General features: G+C 44.6%; 2 protein-coding genes across 2 annotated transcripts; one reads left to right on the plus strand and one right to left on the minus strand.

The window, feature by feature from the left end:
* Positions 1-1,047: 1,047 nt before the first annotated feature.
* Positions 1,048-3,250, plus strand: LOC124686808 (nuclear ribonuclease Z). Its single transcript, XM_047220700.1, has 6 exons — positions 1,048-1,563; positions 1,677-1,772; positions 1,877-1,990; positions 2,272-2,340; positions 2,447-2,521; positions 2,924-3,250. The coding sequence occupies exons 1-6, from the start codon at positions 1,072-1,074 to the stop codon at positions 2,996-2,998; spliced, it is 921 nt and encodes a 306-aa protein (XP_047076656.1). The 5' UTR covers positions 1,048-1,071; the 3' UTR covers positions 2,999-3,250.
* A 302-nt stretch (positions 3,251-3,552) lies between these two features.
* Positions 3,553-5,428, minus strand: LOC124686809 (pectate lyase-like). The gene is made up of 3 exons (XM_047220701.1): positions 5,280-5,428; positions 4,290-5,187; positions 3,553-3,774 (listed from the first exon to the last, which is right to left on the minus strand). The coding sequence occupies exons 1-3, from the start codon at positions 5,426-5,428 to the stop codon at positions 3,553-3,555; spliced, it is 1,269 nt and encodes a 422-aa protein (XP_047076657.1).
* Positions 5,429-23,149: the final 17,721 nt, after the last annotated feature.

Genomic DNA, 23,149 nt, shown 5'->3' on the forward strand with positions numbered 1-23,149 from the left:
ATAAAGGGAACCACAAACACACGACAAACACCGCGGATAAACAGACTGCGAGGCATTGGCGATACCTAGCATCACTCCTCACCATCATTGTTACCATGCAAGCCTCCGACAAAAGCACAACGATAATCTAGCGCTAGACATCCATCGCCATCCACTAGTCCCTTTTGCAACTTCCAACTCCAAATATAGTGCCTAAATGTGGTTTTGAGTAAAAGCATCGCCATCGCCTCGTACTATATCTAGGGTTTCTCTCTAGAATTTCCTCAAGCAGAGTAGATGAGAACATCAACATGGTGATACCTTCCAAATGGTAACACATGGAACACAGCTGTCACCATCATCGGCTCCATTCAAGGCCAAAGAAAGCTTTCACCCGACAATGTCCTGAGCCGACCAATGCTCTACCACCATCCACATGCATGGACACACCTGTCAATGTCATCAACACCTCGAAGCCCAACCTCCTTTGAAACCGAATTGGAGCCATGCGCCCCAAAGAAGAGTCGCACGCCTGACCGAACAAGAGCCATGTTGAAACCTCAACTAACATATGTTGACTAATTGCACCCTCTCTCGGTCGCACCCTTCTATGAACTGTGGAGAGTAGACCACCGAAGGCCACCGATCATTGTCGCCAACACGGGATTGTTGCCTCTCGACATCCGAGCTCCATCCTTGAATCAATAGGTGGAGGCCCTCATCAGCATTGGGGAGCTGGTGGTCAACCAGACAGGACGAGGAGATATGGAATATGGGAGTAGGATATATGGAGGAATGATGGATGCCTTTTTAAGCTGGAATGGTGAATTGCTAGGAAAAATCCAACAAACTAGAAAATAAATGGCAGCTGAAAAAAATAGTCAATGTCATGGATGGTAATATGAAAAATCAATAAAATAATTCATGTAATAGAATAGAAGTAACTTTTTTTTATCTCCATAGTACTCTCGAATGCTTGTAAATTACCAACCGATCCAGAATAGGGCGATGAACACCAGTACACGCTTCGTTAGGGACTTTTCTGTAACTCTGTCATCCCTCCACCCATCGTACCTCCACCCCGGCGGCGCCATGGCTAAGAGCGGCAAGTCGACGGAGGCGGCGAGCACAACGGCCCCTCCTCCTCCAACCCCCTCTCCCTCCGTAAAGCCTAAGGCGAAGAAGCGGCTGGAGATCGAGGGGTACCCTGTGGAGGGCATCTCCATCGGCGGGCAGGAGACCTGCGTCATCTTCCCGACGCTGAGCCTCGCCTTCGACATCGGCCGGTGCCCGCAGCGCGCCGTGTCGCAGGACTTCCTCTTCATCTCCCACGCCCACCTCGACCACATCGGGGGCCTCCCCATGTACGTGGCCACGCGGGGGCTCTATAGGCTGCGCCCGCCCACCATCTTCGTCCCCAAGTACCTCAAGGAGCTCGTCGAGCGGCTGTTCGACGTGCACCGCGCCATGGACCAGTCCGAGCTCAAGCACACCCTCATCCCACTCGACGTTGGCGAGGAGTATGAGCTCAGGAGGGACCTCAAGGTCAAGGCCTTCAAGACCTACCATGCCATACCCAGCCAGGTGAGGATAACATGCTTTAGTTCTTCTGGTAATTGCACGTCTTACTGGTTGATTTAGCGAGAATTTTGTACAATTGCCTGATGGGACGTGTGATATCTGATATGGTTCTATAGGGGTATGTGATATACTCGGTGAAGCAAAAACTTAAGCAGGATTATCTCGGTCTTCCGGGGAGCGAGATCAAAAGGTTGAAGTTATCAGGTGTGGAGGTCTGTCTGTCTGGTGGATGTCAATATTGCATAGGAATCAGTAAAAGTTACAGTCTAGTAAGAGGTGTTGATTTGGTATGTGCCTCCAATCTGTGCCTTCGCAGATTACCAATACAGTCACAATACCTGAGGTTGCCTTTACTGGAGATACGATGTCAGATTTCATTCTCGATCCTGATAATGTGGATGTGTTGAAGGCCAAAATTCTTGTAGTGGAGGTATTGCTTTTACCGCTTTCTCAGTGTGTGACCAACTTCCATTTAATTAACAGTAGCAAAGCTGCTTTCGTCTTCAAGTATTGATAAATCTCACTGCATTCAAGCTGGTTACCATTATTTTGAGAACAGAACTTTTCCTAGCTAGAAAAGAATTACTTTGACACCAGTAAGCAGCAACTAATTGAATCCTTCTTCTGCTGATTTTTTATGTTATTTAATCTCATGAATTCGACTTATTCCTATCGCTGATGATCTACTAACCTGTGGTTTATAAATTTCAGAGTACTTTCCTTGATGATTCTGTTTCCATTGAGCATGCAAGAGAGTATGGGCACACACACTTGTTCGAGGTTATCCCATGACTACTTTTTTTTTTGTATCTGTCAAAGGAAAAAACTGGTATGCAGTTTCCGTAGTGGTCCCTACGCTTTCATTTATGTTTGACAGTATTTGCAGATTGCGAGTCACTCTGATAAGCTTGAAAACAAGGCCATTCTACTAATTCACTTTTCGGCTCGTTATACAACAGAGGTAGGCTATCGCTTCAGTTCTCTGTATTGAGATTATATGAATAGTTATTGAAATTTGACATGCTGATTAAAGCCTCCTTTTACCTCCTTTACTCGTTAATTTATCCCAATCCCATTCATGTTTAGGATAGTTTGGCTCGACCTGTTGGTCCTATCTTCTAGTTAATCAACTTCACAATTTTTTTGCAGTCTTTCTATATTTTGAACTCCTTGTAACAAAGCATGACATTTCCATTTGTTTCCCAGCGTTTTTATTTCCTCGGTAAAAGAATATTCTTTTCGATTTTACATGCTTTGGTAGAAAGTCAGACCTATCTTTGGACCCCATCATAATCGAACGCGCAGACTTATCCTTGTAATTAAAAAAAACATTGGAATCCTAATGCTGCAACTGTCTTTTCAGGAAATTGATGCAGCGATAAGCAGGTTGCCACCATCTTTTCAAAGCAGAGTTTATGCGTTGAAAGAGGGCATCTAAATATGGGCTGAGTTAGTCAACCTTTTTTCTTCTTTTTCCCTCTGAACAACCAGTGTTTCTGTAATTTCCAATCAAAACCTTTGGTTTTGTGTTATGGCATTATAGCAGTGTTCTTGACATGCCCTGGCTACTAAATTCATCTCAACTTGTGTGAAATGATAGTTTTAGTACAATATATTCGCTTTGTCTCCGTAAGATTAGTACATCGATCCTGATGAAAGAAGATAATTGATTTTGTATACAATTCATAAACAAGAGTGATTACAATACGTTCATGCTGTATAGGCCATGCATGTATATGTATGTAGTAGGGTACACAATTCCTAGCTTCTCTTTAGAAAAAAAAATCGAGGAGTAACATACGTACAATGATTACACGAACGGAGAGTAGCAAGTTAATCTTCTATGCATATATATCCATTGCTGTCTACCATCAAGATGGGCTCTTCTCGCGTGGTAATTCTTCTCTTACCTCGGGCGATCCGGCGGGGCCTGGCCGGCGACGACATATGGCGTGCGGCCTCGCAGGTGTAGTTAATGGGCGCCTGCGACGATCAGCAGGCAATGCCTGGCTTGCAGGCTAGCGTGCCGGCGAAGCGGGTGAGCCTCGTGACATATTCCCCTGGCTTGGGCTTGATGAGGTCCTTCTTGTTTAGCTGCTGCTGGATATTGCCGCCGGATGGAGTGAAGAAGGCGTTGTTCATCATGAGGTCGGCCTCTGTGTGCCAAACCCAGTTCTTCCACACGGATTCCTCGGCGTAGTCGCGCTTGGTGATCTGCCCACCCATTCAATATCACATTGACATCAGCAGCTAGCTACGAAAACTGTGAACGGAAGCCGAGCAACATGTAGCCCTTCATTTTCAAAAATTTGGAAATCATAATTAAGTTTTAAAAAATCTGATAATAATCTTGGATGTAGACAATGATGAAATCTACAAACGTGCAAAATCTCAATGTGAAATTCTTTGTATTGTAGACTACACAAAAATGACAAAATCTGACAGTTTTATAGTTTTGAAACGTGCACTATTCACTATTATCAGATGCACATATTTATGATTTTTGTGTAGCCTAAAATACTAAGAATTTCACATTGAGATTTTGCATGTTTATAAATTTCATCATTGGCTACATCTAGGATTTTTTTCAGAATTTTTTAAAACTCAAAAATATAATTTCTGAATTTTTAAAAATAAAAAACTACATGTAGCTCAGCCTCCATTTATCCACTCTCAGCTAGCTAGGGAATTTCAGTCGTCTAGTGAGGAATAACAAGAAGGAGACGTGCCTGTTTTGCAGCCATGTTTGGCGGCGCGATGTATCGGTTTCCCTGGCTGATGATGGTAGGGTTGCTACTGCCTCCAATGGCGTACATGAGCCAGTGCGTGTAGTCGTTGTTGACGACGTGGAAGAAGCCGTAGCGGCATCGGGGCATCCTCTGGACGAGGCCTCTCCCAAAGTGGTTGAAGGCGACGCTGACCTGGATGACCTTGTCCTCGGGCGTGTTGTCGTTGGCGCCGAAGAGCATGACGTCGTTGTGGTTTGTGAGGTGGCAGTTGGAGATGGTGACGGCGGTGGACGCCGCCACGACGTCGACCATCCCGTCCTCGCACAGGGACATGGAGAGGTGGTCGATCCACACGTCGGTGGCGTTGAAGAGGGAGACGCCGTCGCCGTCAGCCTTGGTGCGGGGGGTGAAGTGGTTCGGTGACACCGCCACATCGCCGCCCTCCGTTTTCTTAATGTCGTGGATGTGGAGGTTGTGGATGATGATATTGCGCTGGTTCTGGATGGTGAGGCTGCCGCCATCGGCGAGGTGCACCTGAGCCCCGCGCCCGTCGATGGTCTTGTTGCTCTGGATCACGATCTCCTGGGTGGTGGTGATGATCATGTCCCTCGCGAAGATGATCCACAGCGGCTCAATCTGGACGACGCCCCACCGGAGTGTGCCGGGCACCGGGTTCTTGTAATCGTCGCTCGGGTCGGTGACGATGTAGATCTTGCCCCCGAGCCCGCCAGTGGTCTCGCGGCCGAAGCCCTTGGCGCAGCGGGCCAGCCGCTGCCGGTCCGTCGCCCAGTCCTTGCGGCAGCGCCAGCACCGGTCGATCGGGTTCGTCGCCAAGCACGGCCCCGAGTACTTGCTCTTCTTCTTCTTCTCTGACAGCGTTCGACGTGGGCTACTCGACCTGCATTATACGCTTAAATGTTCATGTCATGCATGCCTTCGTAGTTCGTACAAACGGATGCTGCAAGCTTAATTAGGCCATGGTGGAGGGACGCATGCCTCTGGACGGCGCGGTTGAAGTGATTGACGACGCTCAAGGGGTCGGGGTTGTACCCCGCGCTCGCCACGGCCGCCGCAGCCAGGAATGCCGCGGCGAAGAGGAGCAGCGACGCCGGCCTGCTCCATTGGAGGCTACGCTCCATGGATGGCTACCTATATGAGTAGTATCTCTCTCTATCTTCGGGTGTGATGATTGATTGTCTGGGTAACTTGAGATAGAGAGGGAACAACCCAATCGATCCCTCGAGTGGAATGGAGGAGAAGGCCTATATACATAAGAGGATGGCAATCGAGATGGTATAATTAGGAGACAGGGTGAGGCGACCCACGCTCCCCGGAGAGGAGAAATTCTTCTGCCACTATTTGACTTTCTATTCTTGGTTCGGTCAGGCCGGACAGGAGAGGGAACAGGAGGGTTGATGCCGTCGATCGTGTCAATTAGCTCGATTGAAAGTTTCGTTTCTTATTAATTCCTTGGGAAGAGTGGCACGTCTTAATTAATAACTTCATTTTTGGAGAAATAGTCGTTATTAAGATCAATGTTAACGTTGGTAGATACGTCCAGGCAAAAAATGATTTGAGACAAGGTGATCCCCTATCTCCAATATTATTTAGCATTATATCGAATATGGTTGGCATTATTATTGAGCGCGCCAAAGTTGATGAACGGATTGAAGGGGTGGTTCTCATTGGGTTGACGATGGACTGTCTATCCTTCAATACTAAGCCGATGACACAATTCTTTTTATGGAACATGACTTGGAAAATTCGACGAACCTAAAATTAATATTATCAGCGTTCGAGCATTTGTCGGGACTTAAGATAAATTTTCATAAGAATGAATTGTTCTGTTTTTGCGAGGCCCAAGATAATGCCATCCTATATAGATGTGGGTTGGGCAGCTTTCTAATTAGCTATCAGAGCATTCAAATTCGTCATCGGACGCTCACGCTTGCATCGAGTAAATACTGCAAAAGCACCTTACTAGTTAGAAAGGAAAGCTACTATCTATAGGTGGAAGATTAGTTCTCATCAATTCGGTACTCACAAACATGGTACTATATATGATTTCTTTTTTCCAATTGTCTAAAGGAGTCTTGCAATGGTTGGCCTATTTCCGATCAAGATTCTTTTGACAAGGAGATAGTGAATAGAAAAAAAAATCGGTTAACTAAATGGATTGTTGTTTGCCCATCCAATAGATCAAGATGGTCTTGGTGTCCATGATCTCGAGGTTAACAACATGGCCTTGCAGGTGGTCTTGGTGACCATGATCTCGATGTTAAAAACGGGGCCTTGCTCGAGAAATAGTTGGCCATGTTGTTAACTGAGGATGATGTATGGCAAAACCTGTTGCGGAGAAAGTATGTTGACTTAAAGGCTCTCTCGGGTTATATTGAAACTTGAGGATTCCCACTTTTAGGCTGGTCTTATGTGAGCTAAGAAGTACTTTTTTCCATATAGTTCTTTCTCCATTAGAGGTAGATCTAAGATAAGATTCTGGGAGGATAAATGGTTGGGAGCTACATCCATCTGAGAACAGTATCTAGCTTTGTACAATATTATGCGAAATAAAGGTGTAATAAAGGTGAGACCATAGCCAAGGTGATGAAAACATCTCCACCAACTATAACTTTCAGGCGTGATCTTATCGGACCTAGATTGGCAGTATGGAATGAATTCCTACAACGTTCAGCTTCAGTCCTAACTCACGGATCCGATGATTTTCGGGGGTCTTACCAAGAATGGTGAATTTTGGTGGGATCCATGTATAAAGGGTTAATTGAACTGTATTGCAAATATATTTGGCAATTGGCTAAATGGGGTGGATTCTATGTTTAAATTACTTACCAGAGTGGGGGCGATTGTCGTTATATGATCGCTTTGGCTACGTAGGAATGACAAGGTTATTTATAATAAAGTTTCTTCTCTCGTGCAGTTCATCTACCGGTGTACGGCTTTGCTTCGTTCATGGTCGTGACTTCAGCGTATGGAAGATCACGACCTTTTTATGAAGGTGTCTACACGGTTGGAGGATAATGAGTTTATTACCCGACATGGGTGACTGCATAATCTTAGGATTGCTGCCCCAGTCGGCTAATTTGCCATCAGGTTCTTCATGTGCGCTTTTAATATTTTTAATATTTTATTAAACTTTTAAACAACTGTGTGCATCTTAGTTATACAATTGGTGTAATACTTAGCTTTTAAGTAATATAGCACCTTTTATCAAAAAATAAATTTCTTAATTTTTTTATAGAATTACGTAAGCATTTCCTTCATCCTATAATTTTTGCGCTCATACGAGGTATGATGGCGTGTATTTCACACGTTCGTTGGGCAACCCCAAGAGGAAGGTATGATGCGCACAACAGCAAGTTTTCCCTCAGAAAGAAACCAAGGTTTATCGAACCAGGAGGAGCCAAGAAGCACGTTGAAGGTTGATGGCGGCGGGATGTAGTGCGGCGCAACACCAGAGATTCCGGCGCCAACGTGGAACCTCCACAACACAACCAAAGTACTTTGCCCCAACGAAACAGTGAGGTTGTCAATCTCACCGGCTTGCTGTAACAAAGGATTAACCGTATTGTGTGGAAGATGATTGTTTGCAAGAAAACAGTAAAGAACAAGTATTGCAGCAGATTTGTATTTCAGTATTAAAGAATGGACCGGGGTCCACAGTTCACTAGAGGTGTCTCTCCCATAAGATAAAAGCATGTTGGGTGAACAAATTACAGTCGAGCAATTGACAAATAGAGAGAGCATAACAATGCACATACATGACATGATAAGTATAGTGAGATTTAATTGGGCATTACGACAAAGTACATAGACCGCCATCCAACCGCATCTATGCCTAAAAAGTCCACCTTCGAGGTTATCATCCGAACCCCTCCAGATATTAAGTTGCAAAGCAACAGACAATTGCATTAAGTATGGTGCGTAATGTAATCAATAACTACATCCTCGAACATAGCATCAATGTTTTATCCCTAGTGGCAACAGCACAACACAACCTTACAACTTTCCGTCACTGTCCCAGGTGTCAATGCAGGCATGAACCCACTATCGAGCATAAGTACTCCCTCTTGGAGTTAAAAGTAAAAACTTGGCCAGAGCCTCTACTAGAAACGGAGAGCATGCAAGATCATAAACAACACATGTATAATAACTTGATAATTAACATGACATAGTATTCTCTATCCATCGGATCCCGACAAACACAACATATAGAATTACGGATAGATGATCTTGATCATGTTAGGCAGCTCACAAGATCCGACAATGATAGCACAATGGGGAGAAGACAACCATCTAGCTACCGCTATGGACCCATAGTCCAGGGGTAGACTACTCACTCATCACACCGGAGGCGACCATGGCGGCGTAGAGTCCTCCGGGAGATGATTCCCCTCTCCGGCAGGGTGCCGGAGGCGATCTCCCGGATCCCCCGAGATGGGATCGGCGGCGACGGCGTCTCGGCAAGGTTTTCCGTATCGTGGCTCTCGGTGCTGGGGGTTTCGTCACGGAGGCTATTTGTAGGCGGAAGGGTAGGTCAAGAGGCGGCACGGGGGCCCCACACCACGGGGCCGCGCGGCCAAGGGGGCCGCGCCGCCCTATAGTGTGGCCCCTCCGTGGCCCCTCTTCGTCCCTCCTTCGGACTTCCGGAAGCTTCGTGAGAAAATAGGCCCCCGGGCTTTAATTTCGTCCAATTCCGAGAATATTTCGTTACTAGGATTTCTGAAACCAAAAACAGCAGAAAACAGAAGCGGCACTTCGGCATCTTGTTAATAGGTTAGTTCCGAGAAAATGCACAAATATGACATAAAGTGTGCATAAAACATGTAGGTATCATCAATAATATGGCATAGAACATAAGAAATTATCGATACGTCGGAGAGGTATCAAGCATCCCCAAGCTTAGTTTCGCTCGTCCCGAAGCGGTAAAACGATAACAAAGATAATTTCCGAAGTGATATGCCATCATAACCTTGATCATACTATTTGTAAACATATGTAGTGGATGCAGCGATCAAAACAATGGTGATGACATGAGTAAACAGGTGAATCATAAAGCAAAGACTTTTCATGAATAGTACTTCAAGACAAGTATTAATAAGTCTTGCATAAGAGTTAACTCATAAAGCAATAAATCAAAGTAAAGGTATTGAAGCAACACAAAGGAAGATTAAGTTTCAGCGGTTGCTTTCAACTTGTAACATGTATATCTCATGGATAATAGTCAACATAGAGTAATATAACAAGTACAATATGCAAGTATGTAGGAATCAATGCACGGTTCACACAAGTGTTTGCTTCTTGAGGTGGAGAGAGATAGGTGAACTGACTCAACATAAAAGTAAAGAGAATGGTCCTTCAAAGAGGAAAGCATCGATTGCTATATTTGTGCTAGAGATTTTATTTTGAAAACATGAAACAATTTTGTCAACGGTAGTAATAAAGCATATGAGTTATGTACATTATATCTTACAAGTTGCAAGTCTCATGCATAGTATACTAATAGTGCCCGCACCTTGTCCTAATTAACTTGGACTACCGGATCTTTGCAATGCACATGTTTTGACCAAGTGTCACAATGGGGTACCTCCATGCCGCCTGTACAAAGGTCTAAGGAGAAAGCTCGCATTTTGGATTTCTCGCTTTTGATTATTCTCAACTTAGACATCCATACCGGGACAACATGGACAACGAGATAATGGACTCCTCTTTTATGCATAAGCATGTGGCAACAATTTTTATTCTCATATGAGATTGAGGATATATGTCCAAGACTCGAAACTTCCACCATGAATCATGGCTTTAGTTAGCGGCCCAAAGTTCTTCTCTAACAACATGCATGCTCCAACCATGAAGGTGGTAGATCTCTCTTGCTTCAGACAAGACGGACATGCATAGCAACTCACATGATATCAAACAAGAAATAGTTGATGGCGTCCCCAGAAACATGGTTACCGCTCAACAAGCAACTTAATAAGAGATAAAGTGCATAAGTACATATTCAATACTACAATAGTTTTTAAGCTATTTGTCCCATGAGCTATATATTGCAAAGGTGAATGATGGAATTTTAAAGGTAGCACTCAAGCAATTTACTTTGGAATGGCGGATAAATACCATGTGGTAGGTAGGTATGGTGGACACAAATGGCATAGTGGTTGGCTCAAGTATTTTGGATGCATGAGAAGTATTCCCTCTCGATACAAGGTTTAGGCTAGCAAGGTTATTTGAAACAAACACAAGGATGAACGGTACAGCAAAACTCACATAAAAGACATATGGTAAACATTATAAGACTCCATACCGTCTTCCTTGTTGTTCAAAACTCAATACTAGATGTTATCTTGACTCTAGAGAAACCAAATATGCAAACCAAATTAGCAAGCTCTAAGTATTTCTTCATTAATGGGTGCAAAGTATATGATGCAAGAGCTTAAACATGAGCACAACAATTGCCAAGTATCAAATTATCCAAGACATTTTAGAGTTACTACATTTAGCATTTTCCAATTCCAACCATATAATAATTTAACGAAGGAGAAACTTCGCCATGAATACTATGAGTAGAACCTAAGGACATATTTGTCCATATGCAACAGCGGAGCGTGTCTCTCTCCCATAAAGTGAATGCTAGGATCCATTTTATTCAAACAAAACAAAAACAAAAACAAACCGACGCTCCAAGCAAAGTACATAAGATGTGGCCGAATAAAAATATAGTCTCGGGGAGGAACCCGATAATGTTGTCGATGAAGAAGGGGATGCCTTGGGCATCCCCAAGCTTAGACGCTTGAGTCTTCTTAATATATGCAGGGGTGAACCACCGGGCATCCCCAAGCTTAGAGCTTTCACTCTCCTTGATCATATTGCATCATACTCCTCTCTTGATCCTTGAAAACTTCCTCCACACCAAACTCGAAACAACTCATTAGAGGGTTAGTGCATAATAAAAATTCACATGTTCAGAGGTGACACAATCATTCTTAACACTTCGGACATTGCATAAAGCTACTTGGACATTAATGGATCAAAGAAATTCATCCAACATAGCAAAAGAGGCAATGCGAAATAAAAGACAGAATCTGTCAAAACAGAACGATCCGTAAAGATGGATTTTATTAGGCCACCAGACTTGCTCAAACGAAAATTCTCAAATTGAATGAAAGTTGCGTACATATCTTAGGATCACTCACGTAAATTGGAATAATTTTCTGAGTTACCTACAGAGAATTAGACCCAGATTCGTGACAGCAAAGAAATCTGTTTCTGCGCAGTAATCCAAATCTAGTACTTACTTTTCTATCAAAGACTTTACTTGGCACAACAAAACATAAAACTAAGATAAGGAGAGGTTGCTACAGTAGTAAACAACTTCCAAGACACAAAATAAAAACCAAGTACTGTAGCAAAATAACACATGGGTTATCTCCCAAGAAGTTCTTTCTTTATAGCCATTAAGATGGGCTCAGCAGTTTTAATGATGCACTCGCAAGAAATAGTATTTTGAAGCAAAAGAGAGCATCAAGAGGCAAATTCAAAACACTTTTAAGTCTAAAATGCTTCCTATGCATAGGAATCTTGTAAATAAACAAGTTCATGAAGAGCAAAGTAACAAGCATAGGAAGATAAAACAAGTGTAGCTTCAAAAATTTCAGCACATAGAGAGGTGTCTTAGTAACATGAAAATTTCTACAACCATATTTTCCTCTCTCATAATAACTTTCAGTAGCATCATGAGCAAACTCAACAATATAACTATCACATAAAGCATTCTTATCATGAGTCTCATGCATAAAATTATTACTCTCCACATAAGCATAATCAATTTTATTAGTTGTAGTGGGAGCAAATTCAACAAAGTAGCTATCATTATTATTCTTATCAAGTGTAGGAGGCATAGTATAATCACAACAAAATTCACTCTCCATAGTAGGTTGTACCAAAAGACCACTATTATTATCATCACAAATAGGAGGCAAAGTATCATCAAAGAAAATTTTCTCCTCAATGCTTGGGGGACTAAAAAGATCATGCTCATCAGAGCCAGCTTCCCCAAGCTTAGAATTTTCCATAGCATTAGCAACAATGGTGTTCAAAGCATCCATAGTAATAACATTCCCATTAGCATGCATATAAAGTTCCATGGGTTTTTTAATTCTCTCTTCAAACACATCATGTCCTAATTCAAGATAAAGTTCATAAAGATCTCTCATATTTTTGTTGTTTTCCATTATGCTTAACTAGTGAAATAAAAACATGCATGATATTAAGTAAAGTAAAACAAGTAACTAATTTTTTTGTGTTTTTGATATAGCAAACAAGATAGTAAATAAAGTAAAGCTAGCAACTAATTTTTTTTGTGTTTTGATATAATGCAGCAAACAAAGTAGTAAATAAAATAAAGCAAGACAAAAACAAAGTAAAGAGATAGAGAAGTGGAGACTCCCCTTGCAGCGTGTCTTGATCTCCCGGCAACGGCGCCGAGAAAATATGCTTGATGGCGTGTATTTCACACGTTCGTTGGGCAACCCCAAGAGGAAGGTATGATGAGCACAGCAGCAAGTTTTCCCTCAGAAAGAAACCAAGGTTTATCGAACCAGGAGGAGCCAAGAAGCACGTTGAAGGTTGATGGCGGCGGGATGTAGTGCGGCGCCAACGTGGAACCTGCACAACACAACCAAAGTACTTTGCCCCAACGAAACAGTGAGGTTGTCAATCTCACCGGCTTGCTGTAACAAAGGATTAACCGTATTGCGTGGAAGATGATTGTTTGCAAGAAAACAGTAAAGAACAAGTATTGCAGCAGATTTGTATTTCAGTATTAAAGAATGGACCGGGGTCCACAGTTCACTAGAGGTGTCTCTCCCATAAGATAAAAGCATGTTGGGTGAACAAATTACAGTCGGGCAATTGACAAATAGAGAGAGCATAACAATGCACATACATGACATGATAAGTATAGTGAGATTTAATTGGGCATTACGACAAAGTACATAGACCGCCATCCAACCGCATCTATGCCTAAAAAGTCCACCTTCGAGGTTATCATCCGAACCCCCTCCGAGTATTAAGTTGCAAAGCAATGGACAATTGCATTAAGTATGGTGCGTAATGTAATCAATAACTACATCCTCGAACATAGCATCAATGTTTTATCCCTAGTGGCAACGAGCACAACACAACCTTAGAACTTTACTGTCACCGTCCCAGTGTCAATGCAGGCATGAACCCACTATCGAGCATAAGTACTCCCTCTTGGAGTTAAAAGTAAAAACTTGGCGAGAGCCTCTACTAGAAACGGAGAGCATGCAAGATCATAAACAACACATGTATAATAACTTGATAATTAACATGACATAGTATTCTCTATCCATCGGATCCCGACAAACACAACATATAGAATTACAGATAGATGATCTTGATCATGTTAGGCAGCTCACAAGATCCGACAATGATAGCACAATGGGGAGAAGACAACCATCTAGCTACTGCTATGGACCCATAGTCCGGGGGTAGACTACTCACTCATCACACCGGAGGCGACCATGGCGGCGTAGAGTCCTCCGGGAGATGATTCCCCTCTCCGGCAGGGTGCCGGAGGCGATCTCCTGGATCCCCCGAGATGGGATCGGCGGCGACGGCGTCTCAGTAAGGTTTTCCGTATCGTGGCTCTCGATACTGGGGGTTTCGTCACGGAGGCTATTTGTAGGCGGAAGGGTAGGTCAAGAGGCGGCACGGGGGCCCCACACCACGGGGCCGCGCGGCCAAGGGGGGCCGCGCCGCCTCATAGTGTGGCCCCTCCGTGGCCCCTCTTCGTCCCTCCTTCGGACTTCCGGAAGCTTCGTGAGAAAATAGGCCCCTGGGCTTTAATTTCGTCCAATTCGAGAATATTTCGTTACTAGGATTTCGAAACCAAAAACAGCAGAAAACAGCAATCGGCACTTCGGCATCTTGTTAATAGGTTAGTTCCAGAAAATGCACAAATATGACATAAAGTGTGCATAAAACATGTAGGTATCATCAATAATATGGCATAGAACATAAGAAATTATCGATACGTCGGAGACGTATCAAGGTACAAAGAACATGAGGAGATATCAAATAAGTAAGCTGATGCACTTCTTACGAAAAGTTTGTAATGCCCCTATGAAAGGACATGGAGCCCCATGTGTGGTTTTGGTAATTGATGAAAATCCCTATGGACTAATGGTTGTATTGAGGTTCTCCCTTAGGTTCTGTCCATAGGCAATGCTTGAGCCATATGATGGTCTCAAGGTTGCAAGATGAAGAAGATCAAGTCAAATGTAGAAGGTGGATGAAGACGATGTAGAAGATGGATGAAGACGGTGGCATGTATGTTGGAGAAGTTAGATGAAGACGGTGGCATGTGCAATGTTGAAAACGGATGAAGACGGAGTTTGCCGGCTCGAGTGAAATGCACAGGTCAAGGTTTGTTCTTCATAGGATAGTTGGCCGCTCTATCAAGAGGGCTCTCGAATGCATCACTTGGTCACATCGTCGGAGAGACACTAGTAGAAAAAGGCTCATCAGTGGCGCACCAAAAATCAATTCTGTGGCGCATGGGCGGTGCGCCACAGAATTCTCGCCACAAAAATAAGGTTTCTGTGGCGCACCGACCCATGCGCCAGAGAAACCTTATTTCTGTGGCGCACCGGCGGTGGTGCGCCACAGAAACTTATTTCTATGGCGCACCGGCGGCGGTGCGCCACCGAATTTTTTTTTTTGAAATTCAAAAAAAAGGCGGCCAGATCTAGAAGATCTGGGGCCGCCGAATTTTTTTTTAATTTCGCTGGGTGGGTGAAGGAGGAGGACGGCCGGAGGAGGAGGAGGAGGAGGAGGTGGTGGTGGTGGTGCTGGTGGTGGTAGTGGTGGTGGTGGTGGTGGTGGTGGTGGTGGTGGTGGTGGTGGAGGAGGAGGAGGAGGTGATGGTGGTGGTGGAGGTGGTGGTGGAAGAGGAGGTGGTGGTTGTTGTCGCCGGAGTAGGTCGCCGGAGTTGGTCGTCGGAGTAGGTCGCCGGAGTTGGTCGCCGGAGTTGGTCGCCGGTGGAGGAGAGGAGAGAGGAGAAGTGGAGAAGTGGAGGAGAGGAAGAGAAGAGGAGAGGAGGAGAAGGAGAGAAGTGGAGAAGGGGAGAAATGGAGGAGAGAAGGGGAGAAGTGGAGAAGGGGAGAAGGAGAGAAGTGGAGAAGGGGAGAAGGGGAGAAGGGGAGAAGTGGAGAAGGGGAGAAATGGAGGAGAGAAGGAGAAGTGGGTGCCATAAATTTCAAATTTCGAACGTTAATTCTATGGCGCATGAGCACTTGGTGCGCCACAGATTTTTTTTTTCTTTTTTTGTATTTTGCAGCAAAAAATCTTGCCCGTAACTTTTTACTCTTTTCGAATTTGTAGATTCTAAAAATTGTCCAACCGGGCAAGCCCAGATGAATTCGGATGTAGATTTTTCGTGGGAACATTTTGATATATTATGCGTTTTTTTTCGAGTTCGTATGCAACCAGAAATCCACTTCGATGATTTTCCCACATAATTTTGCAAAAAAAGTTGAAATTATTGTTTGTTAATTCTCAGTGGTAAAAGATGACATAATACATGGGCATCTTGAAGGAATTTTTGTTTTGAAATTTTTATCTATTTTTTTTATTTCTTACAGAGGTTAAAAAGTCGATCCACGGGGGGGGGGGGGGTGGAGTTGCGTGGGAAGCCAAAAAAAAAAGTTCTGTGACGCATGGAACTCATGTGCACCACAGAAATGTGTAGTTTCTGTGGCGCACCATCCCACGTGCGCCACAGAAAGTCTTAATTCAGTGGCGCACCAGGACCAGTGTGCCACAGAATGTCTTATTTCAGTGGCGCACATGATCCTGTGCGCCACAGAAATAGTGAAACCAATGATTGGGCTGGCCCCACCAAATTTCTGTGGCGCATGGATCCCTGGTGCGCCACAAAATTAAGCTATTTCTGTGGCGCACCGTGCCGGGTGCGCCATAGAATAACTTTCTGTGGCGCATTTTTGGTGGTGCGCCACAGAAATAAGCTTCGCCTATAAGGGTTTTCCTACTAGTGAGAGCTCAAATCCTTGCATGTATTGCACTGTGTTTCTTGGTTGTTGTTGGTTCTTATCCATGATATGTTTTAACACTTGGTCATCAGAAACAGATTCCGGATGCATCATATGTTGCGTGCTCGAGTTGGATGATTTTCTCGGTTTAGCGTATTGAGAGGTTGCACATCTAAATTCATAGAAATTCATCCTCCACTTGTTTTCATGTTTTAACCTTGTGTGGAGGTATCTCTTGTCGCCCTCTTTCCAACGAAACTGGTTTCACCTCAATCGGAGTTCCCAAACTCTTGTTATTGCATTTCTCGTCTCACTAGCCGGAACTACCGCGCACACTACCGGCCCAGCTAACGCACATGCACATTTTTCCACTGGACTCAATCCGGTACCAAACCGGTACTAGGGGGGTGGTACTGGGCCTTGACCGGTATTGGGCCAGTAGGCCAACCGGCACTTCCGGCAGGCCAGTTCTTCCACCCGCAGCCTCTCTCCATCCTAAACTGAGCCGCCGCCCTCTGCTCCCGCCGGCCTAGCCGCCCAGCTCCACCCTGCTCCCCTCAGCCTACAGCAGGCCGCCGCACTAGGCCGCTGCGGCCCAGCTCCTTCCAGCTCTGCCTGGGCCGCCGCCCAACTCCCCGGCCCAGCCCCGCGCGCTGGTTGCGCTTGCTCGCAGGGGAAATCCTATTCATCACCCGCAGGTGATGGGTACAAACCATCGTCCGCGTGGTTCAGCTAACGGGATGAGTTTGGGCCGCGGCCCATCAACAGGCAGGGAGACAGTAGGCCTCGGTTTTTCTAGTTTTTGTCGAGTTTTTTCTGGTTTTTCTTGGATTTTGGTTTTCTTTCGATTTTTCTTCGATTATTTCATTTTTCCTTTTTTAACAAAATTTTAAAGTGGAGCAAATTTTAAAGTTAAGCAAATTTAAATTCGAACAAATCTCAAAGTAAGTAAATTTTTAATCTGAACAAATTTCAAATCTGAGCAAATTTCGAATCTAGGCAATTTTTAAATCTACGCAAATTTCGAATCTGGGAAAATTTTAAATCTAAGAAATTTTCGAATATGAGAAAATTTCAAATCTAATGAAATTTTGAATTTGGGAAATTTTGAAACAACCGAACTAATGGGCCAGGCCCATTAACGAGTTTAGCTACTCCCTAGCTTGCCCGCGCCGCACGCATGCTCGCTCCCACGCCACGCCCGCTAGCTCGACGCGCTCGCTTCATTACCGCGTGCTGCCGCTGTGTTGACCCACGCCTACCGCTGGCTGCCGCGTGGGCCGGCCCAGCTTGCTACAACCCAACACGACCAGCTCTGCACTAGGCCTTCTCCCTCTACGTTTTATGTTGCTGTTTTCACATGGCCGGTACTACCGGCCCAATAGGCGGTAGTACCGGCACAATATGCTTTTCTGTCTATTTTTCGGTGTTGTTATTGACACGAGAGATAGTACCGGTCTACCGAGAGGTAGTATCGGTCGAGCGTGAGTCTGCCCGGATTTCTGCCCCACCGGACACATTTTATGGGCCCCTATTTATACCTTTCTTGCACCTCCTTTCACACAGCTCTTCTAACCATATTCTCTCTCCTCCATTGTTGACCTAGAAGAGTTTGTTCCTCCTCTTGATTCCTCCCATATTTGTTGCATCTTTTTGAGGGAATGGAGAGAGGAGATCTAGATCTAGTGCTTCCCCAACTGAATCCCTCACCTTGTGAGGGGATCTTGCTAGACTAGATCTTGAAATAATTTGGTGTTCCTCCTACTATTTTGTTCGTCCTCCCTTATTCTCCCAATAGCTTTTGTAGCTTTGTTGGAATTTGGGAGAGAAGGACTTGGGCATCTTAGTGGTGTTCTTAGCCATTGCATTAGGTGCATCAGTTTGGGTTCTCTACAGGGTTTCGGTCTCGTGTGAGTTCATGTGTGTTCCCTCTAGGGTTCTTGGAACTCTAGACGGTTTGTTGACCTTAGTGGTGTTGTTTCCTTCGTGGCCTTGTCGCCTTTGTGGCGTAGTACGTAGCTTTTGTGGCCTTGTCGCCTTTGTGGCGTGGTAGCCTTTGTGGCGTTGTTGCCCTTGTGGAGAGTTGGAGCCTTTGTGGCCTTGTAGCCATGTGTGGCGTGTCGTAGCTTTGTGTCCTTGTACTTGAGAGCCTCTGGTGTTGTGGAGTTTGCCTGAAGCTTGATAATTGGATGTTTTCCCCAAGTTTGTACGGGTTCGATGACCATCCTCAAGGGTCCCTTAGTGGATCAAGGTTTTCCCTTTGATGGGAAAGGCTCGAGGAGAATACGGTGGCCTTAGTGGCATATTGGAGTCCCTTGTGCCTCCACACCGCTCCAACAGAGAGTAGCACCCACAAGGGTGTGAACTTTGGGATACATCGTCGTCTCCTTGTGCACCAGTTACTTCTCAACCTGAGCTCCTTTACCTATGCGCTTTACATTGTGATAGCTTTTATGCTTGATGTTATATATCTAGTTTTTCATCACCTTGTTGCTTATCTTTCTTAGCATAGGTTGGTGGTGCACATAGGCAAACCCAAGTGTGTAGGCTTTGTGCTTAACAAGTAAAACATAATTTTATTTCGTCTTGTTAAGCCCTCAAGTAGAAGTTTTAACTCGCCTATTCACACCCCCCTAGGCGATATCTTTGTACATTCACCCTATGTCTTGGTTAATACAAAATATAAATTTGTATAACAATTTTTAGCTAAGCCAGAAATTAGTCTGGGCATAATAAAAAGGCAATTTGTACTACCTCTATTCATAAAAGGATGTTGCAAGTTTGTTTAAATTTATACATGTCTAGATTCTCTTAAGCGCATACATACTTCTGAATTTAGATGATCCCCAACATTGTTTTATGGACGGAGAGAGTAATAGTAATATGGTGCAGATTTTTTTCATATTGTTATGGGGCTAACAAAAATTTGGCTACCTCTTGATATATTTGAATATCAATACCACATTAATGTCAAGCTAACATCAAATTGGTATCAAGTTAATCAATATTGAGTACATAAAACAACTAAATAACAATTGAAATCATATGTACATTTGTCTTAAGTTTCCAGCAATTGTCGCTAGCCACGGTTGACAAGGGATTAACTTGAAAATGCCTACGGATTGTAGACTAGGGTTTAGTTGGAAGTAGAGGGCAAATAGATCTCGAGGGTTTCAGCCGGAAAAGTGCTTGACTATTAGAAAACTAGGGTTGTGTTGACAATGAAATCGATCCTCTCTTCGTCCCTCGACTCCCCCTTATATAGGAGGCGAAGCCGAGGGTTTCGTGATACACAAGTTACAGAGTCCGGGAGACAATCTGAGTCCGTCCCGTAGTAGTTACAAGTCAAGATTCCTAATACAATTCTATCTTTCCAAACTCTCTCCTAACTGGGCTTCCGAGCTTTATAATCTTCGGGTCGTGGGCCTTCAGTAAAACCCCGGGTACCATCTTCGGCAGGCCCATTGGGGATGCCTATGTCCGTAGCCCCCGAGATTTTGCTTGAATCGAAGAATCAGGGAAAATCTCCAACTTTATAACTACAATACAACTTCTTCGAGTTAACATACATTTTTAATAAATCAATCATATATTGTGCAAGGATAAAGATAATTGGGGCTAGTTCATCTAACGGATCAGATACTAGTTAACTGCTCTTGTGGCAATCCACCAAAACCTACTTCAAGATCACGTCCGTGGACATGATCTCGGGATATTGGTGTAATTCGACATGTGCCGCTTAAGGTCTTACCAAATGTCGAATTCCAGTTATGTTTTATCGGGTACCTAACGCGTCCGTTAGGATTTTTCTTCGCATCTGCTGACACGGAAAAGAGTAGCGAAGCGCCTTCAGAGGCGGTGCCACGCCGCACAGGACGGATCCCGGGGACTTACCTTCACAAAGTATTGCGGCATTCAGAGATTAATTTGCAGCTGAGGCACTCTTAGAATATATTGTCGAGTGCTTTTTCGGCTGCTGGAATAGTACATTTATTCGAGTCATCGGATGACTTGTATATTTTTATCTTGACCTCCCGATGGGAGTATATGAAGAGTTATTTGTATAACTCGAAATATGCTCATCACACTCTTTATAATCTCATCGGGCACGCGAACAGCGTTCCCGATGGGGGTAGCCCCCAAGGCTACAGCCAAGTGCTTGTACTTGGTTGTAGGCTCACCATTTTAACATCTTTTGTCGCTATATTGTCATCTTTTCGAGTTCTTCTATCTTTTTCGGGTGCGCGACCAGCGCTCCCGATGGGAGTATCCCCCGAGCAAATGGACAAATGCTTGCATTCGATCATAGGTTCTCGCCTTTTCTTTCTTGCCATACTCGAGGTTTCCTTCTTTCTAAAGTAGCCCCCGAGCATTTGATAAAAAACTTGTATTTGATCAAAAGCTCTCGAAATTATCATCACTTCTTGTTTTCACCAATCTTCATAACACCGCCGTCGAGATTTTCCTTTGTTAAAGTGATATCAATGCTGACGATAGCGACGACCCCTGTATCGGGAAAACACGAGTTCTGTCCTGTCACTAACTTATGGACCCAAAATCTGCGGCGTTTTGACACGTTACGCAAGTGGGGGACACACGTCCTCCGCTTTTTCTGGAACGCGCGCTGTAAAGGATCAAGTCCATTACTGCTGCATCCAACGGTGCGTCGATTCGCAAGTTTTCTATAAAAGACCTTCTTCTTCCTCCGTTCTCCTCTTCGCTGCGCCGCACCTCTGCTCTGTCTCTTTCCAAAATCCCCACTACAACCACAAAAGTTCCGGCGCTCACGCACTGCCCTACTTTCTCTAGCACCATTGTTGATGCCACCACGCTCAAGACTCACAAGGCACAGCACACCCGAAGCGAATATGGCAGCACAAGATCTGGGAGCCTCGGAGTGGGAGAGATCCAAGATCTCAAACCAAGATGTCAACCTGATGAAGAAGCTCGGCCTCATGGAGAAGAAGGACGCGCTGCGCTTCCCCAGCGAAGAAAGCTACCCGTCGCCCCTATGGAATATCGGGTTAGCTTCGTTGACCACCTCATTCACGGCCTCTCTACCCCTATCCATGATTTTCTTCGTGGATTGCTTTTCGTGTACGGATTGCAACTTCATCAACTCACTCCCAACTCCATCCTCCATGTTTCTATTTTCATCACCCTTTGCGAGTGCTTCCTCGGAACCCAACCTAATTGGGCTCTGTGGAAGCGCATTTTCTGCCTCCACCGCAATGGCTCCCACAACATTGCCTACAACATAGGTGGTGTTGTTATTTGCGTTCGCCCTGATGTTGAATATTTCGACGTCAAATTCCCCGACTCTGTCCAAGGGTGGCGCAGAAGATGGTTATACGTTCGCGAGGAGTGTCCCGACTCGCTAGAATAAAATATCGCCCCCTTTGACGGTAGTCCAGAAATTCTTCGTCGCCGATCCTGGGATGCAGAGGCCACCGAAGAAGAAAAAACAGCGACAGAAGCGCTGATGACACGTATCCGCGAGCTTCAGAATACCCGCGTCAAAGAGTTGTCGGGTATTCAAATTACGGCGTATTTCCTTAGGATCAGGGTGCAGCCTCTGCAGGCTCGCAAGAACCCTCTCTGGATGTATGCTGGCAATAAAGATGTGGACCGCCTCTCCAAGAACCTTCCAGTAAAGGATCTGGAAAATCTCGTCCGGAGGATCTCATCACTGAGCAAAAAGGACGCCATTCCAACCTTGTGTCGCGTGGAGCCGTATAGCGGCGCCAACGCCCTCCCCAAGGTAAACTATCTTTGGCCTTCCGATTTTTTAACATTTGTCGACTACTATTTTGCTGACTTCCCTGGTATAACTTATTGTCGACTGATGCGTGTAGTTGACACGTCCGTTAGGAACCCCAAGAGGAAGGTGTGATGCGCACAGCGGCAAGTTTCCCTCAGTAAGAAACCAAGGTTTAATCGAACCAGTAGGAGTCAAGAAGCACATTGAAGGTTGATGGCGGCGGGATGTAGTGCGGCGCAACACCGGAGATTCCGGCGCCAACGTGGAACCTGCACAACACAACCAAAGTACTTTGCCCCAACGAAACGAGTGAGGTTGTCAATCTCACCGGCTTGCTGTAACAAAGGATTAACCGAATTGTGTGGAAGATGATTGTTTGCAGAGAAAACAGTAGAAACAAGTATTGCAGCAGATTTGTATTTCAAGTATTAAAAGAATGGACCGGGGTCCACAGCTTCACTAGAGGTGTCTCTCCCATAAGATAAAAGCATGTTGGGTGAACAAATTACAGTCGGGCAATTGACAAATAGAGAGGGCATAACAATGCACATACATGGCATGATAAGTATAGTGAGATTTAATTGGGCATTACGACAAAGTACATAGACCGCCATCCAACCGCATCTATGACTAAAAAGTCCACCTTCAAAGTTATCGTCCGAACCCCTTCCAGTATTAAGTTGCAAAGCAAATGACAATTGCATTAAGTATGGTGCGTAATGTAATCAACAACTACATCCTCTGGACATAGCGCCAATGTTTTATCCCTAGTGGCAACAAGCACAACACAACCTTAGAACTTTTTGTCACTCGTCCCGTGTGTCAATGCGGGCATGAACCCACTATCGAGCATAAATACTCCCTCTTGGAGTTAAAAGCAAAAACTTGGCCAGAGCCTCTACTAGTAACGGAGAGCATGCAAGATCATAAACAACACATATGTAATAACTTGATAATTAACATAACATGGTATTCTCTATCCATCGGATCCCGACAAACACAACATAGAG

Source organism: Lolium rigidum, chromosome 2 (assembly GCF_022539505.1).
Source record: "Lolium rigidum isolate FL_2022 chromosome 2, APGP_CSIRO_Lrig_0.1, whole genome shotgun sequence".
NCBI lineage: Eukaryota > Viridiplantae > Streptophyta > Magnoliopsida > Poales > Poaceae > Lolium > Lolium rigidum.

Coding starts and splice junctions, on each gene's coding strand:
- LOC124686808 (XM_047220700.1), top strand. CDS start 1,072: ATGGCTAAGAGCGGCAAGTCGACGGAGGCGGCGAGCACAACGGCCCCT. Junction 1,991..2,271: donor CCAAAATTCTTGTAGTGGAG/GTATTGCTTTTA, acceptor TATAAATTTCAG/AGTACTTTCCTTGATGATTC. Junction 2,522..2,923: donor CGGCTCGTTATACAACAGAG/GTAGGCTATCGC, acceptor CTGTCTTTTCAG/GAAATTGATGCAGCGATAAG.
- LOC124686809 (XM_047220701.1), bottom strand. CDS start 5,428: ATGGAGCGTAGCCTCCAATGGAGCAGGCCGGCGTCGCTGCTCCTCTTC. Junction 5,188..5,279: donor CGCGCCGTCCAGAGGCATGC/GTCCCTCCACCA, acceptor CGTATAATGCAG/GTCGAGTAGCCCACGTCGAA. Junction 3,775..4,289: donor CAAACATGGCTGCAAAACAG/GCACGTCTCCTT, acceptor ATGGGTGGGCAG/ATCACCAAGCGCGACTACGC.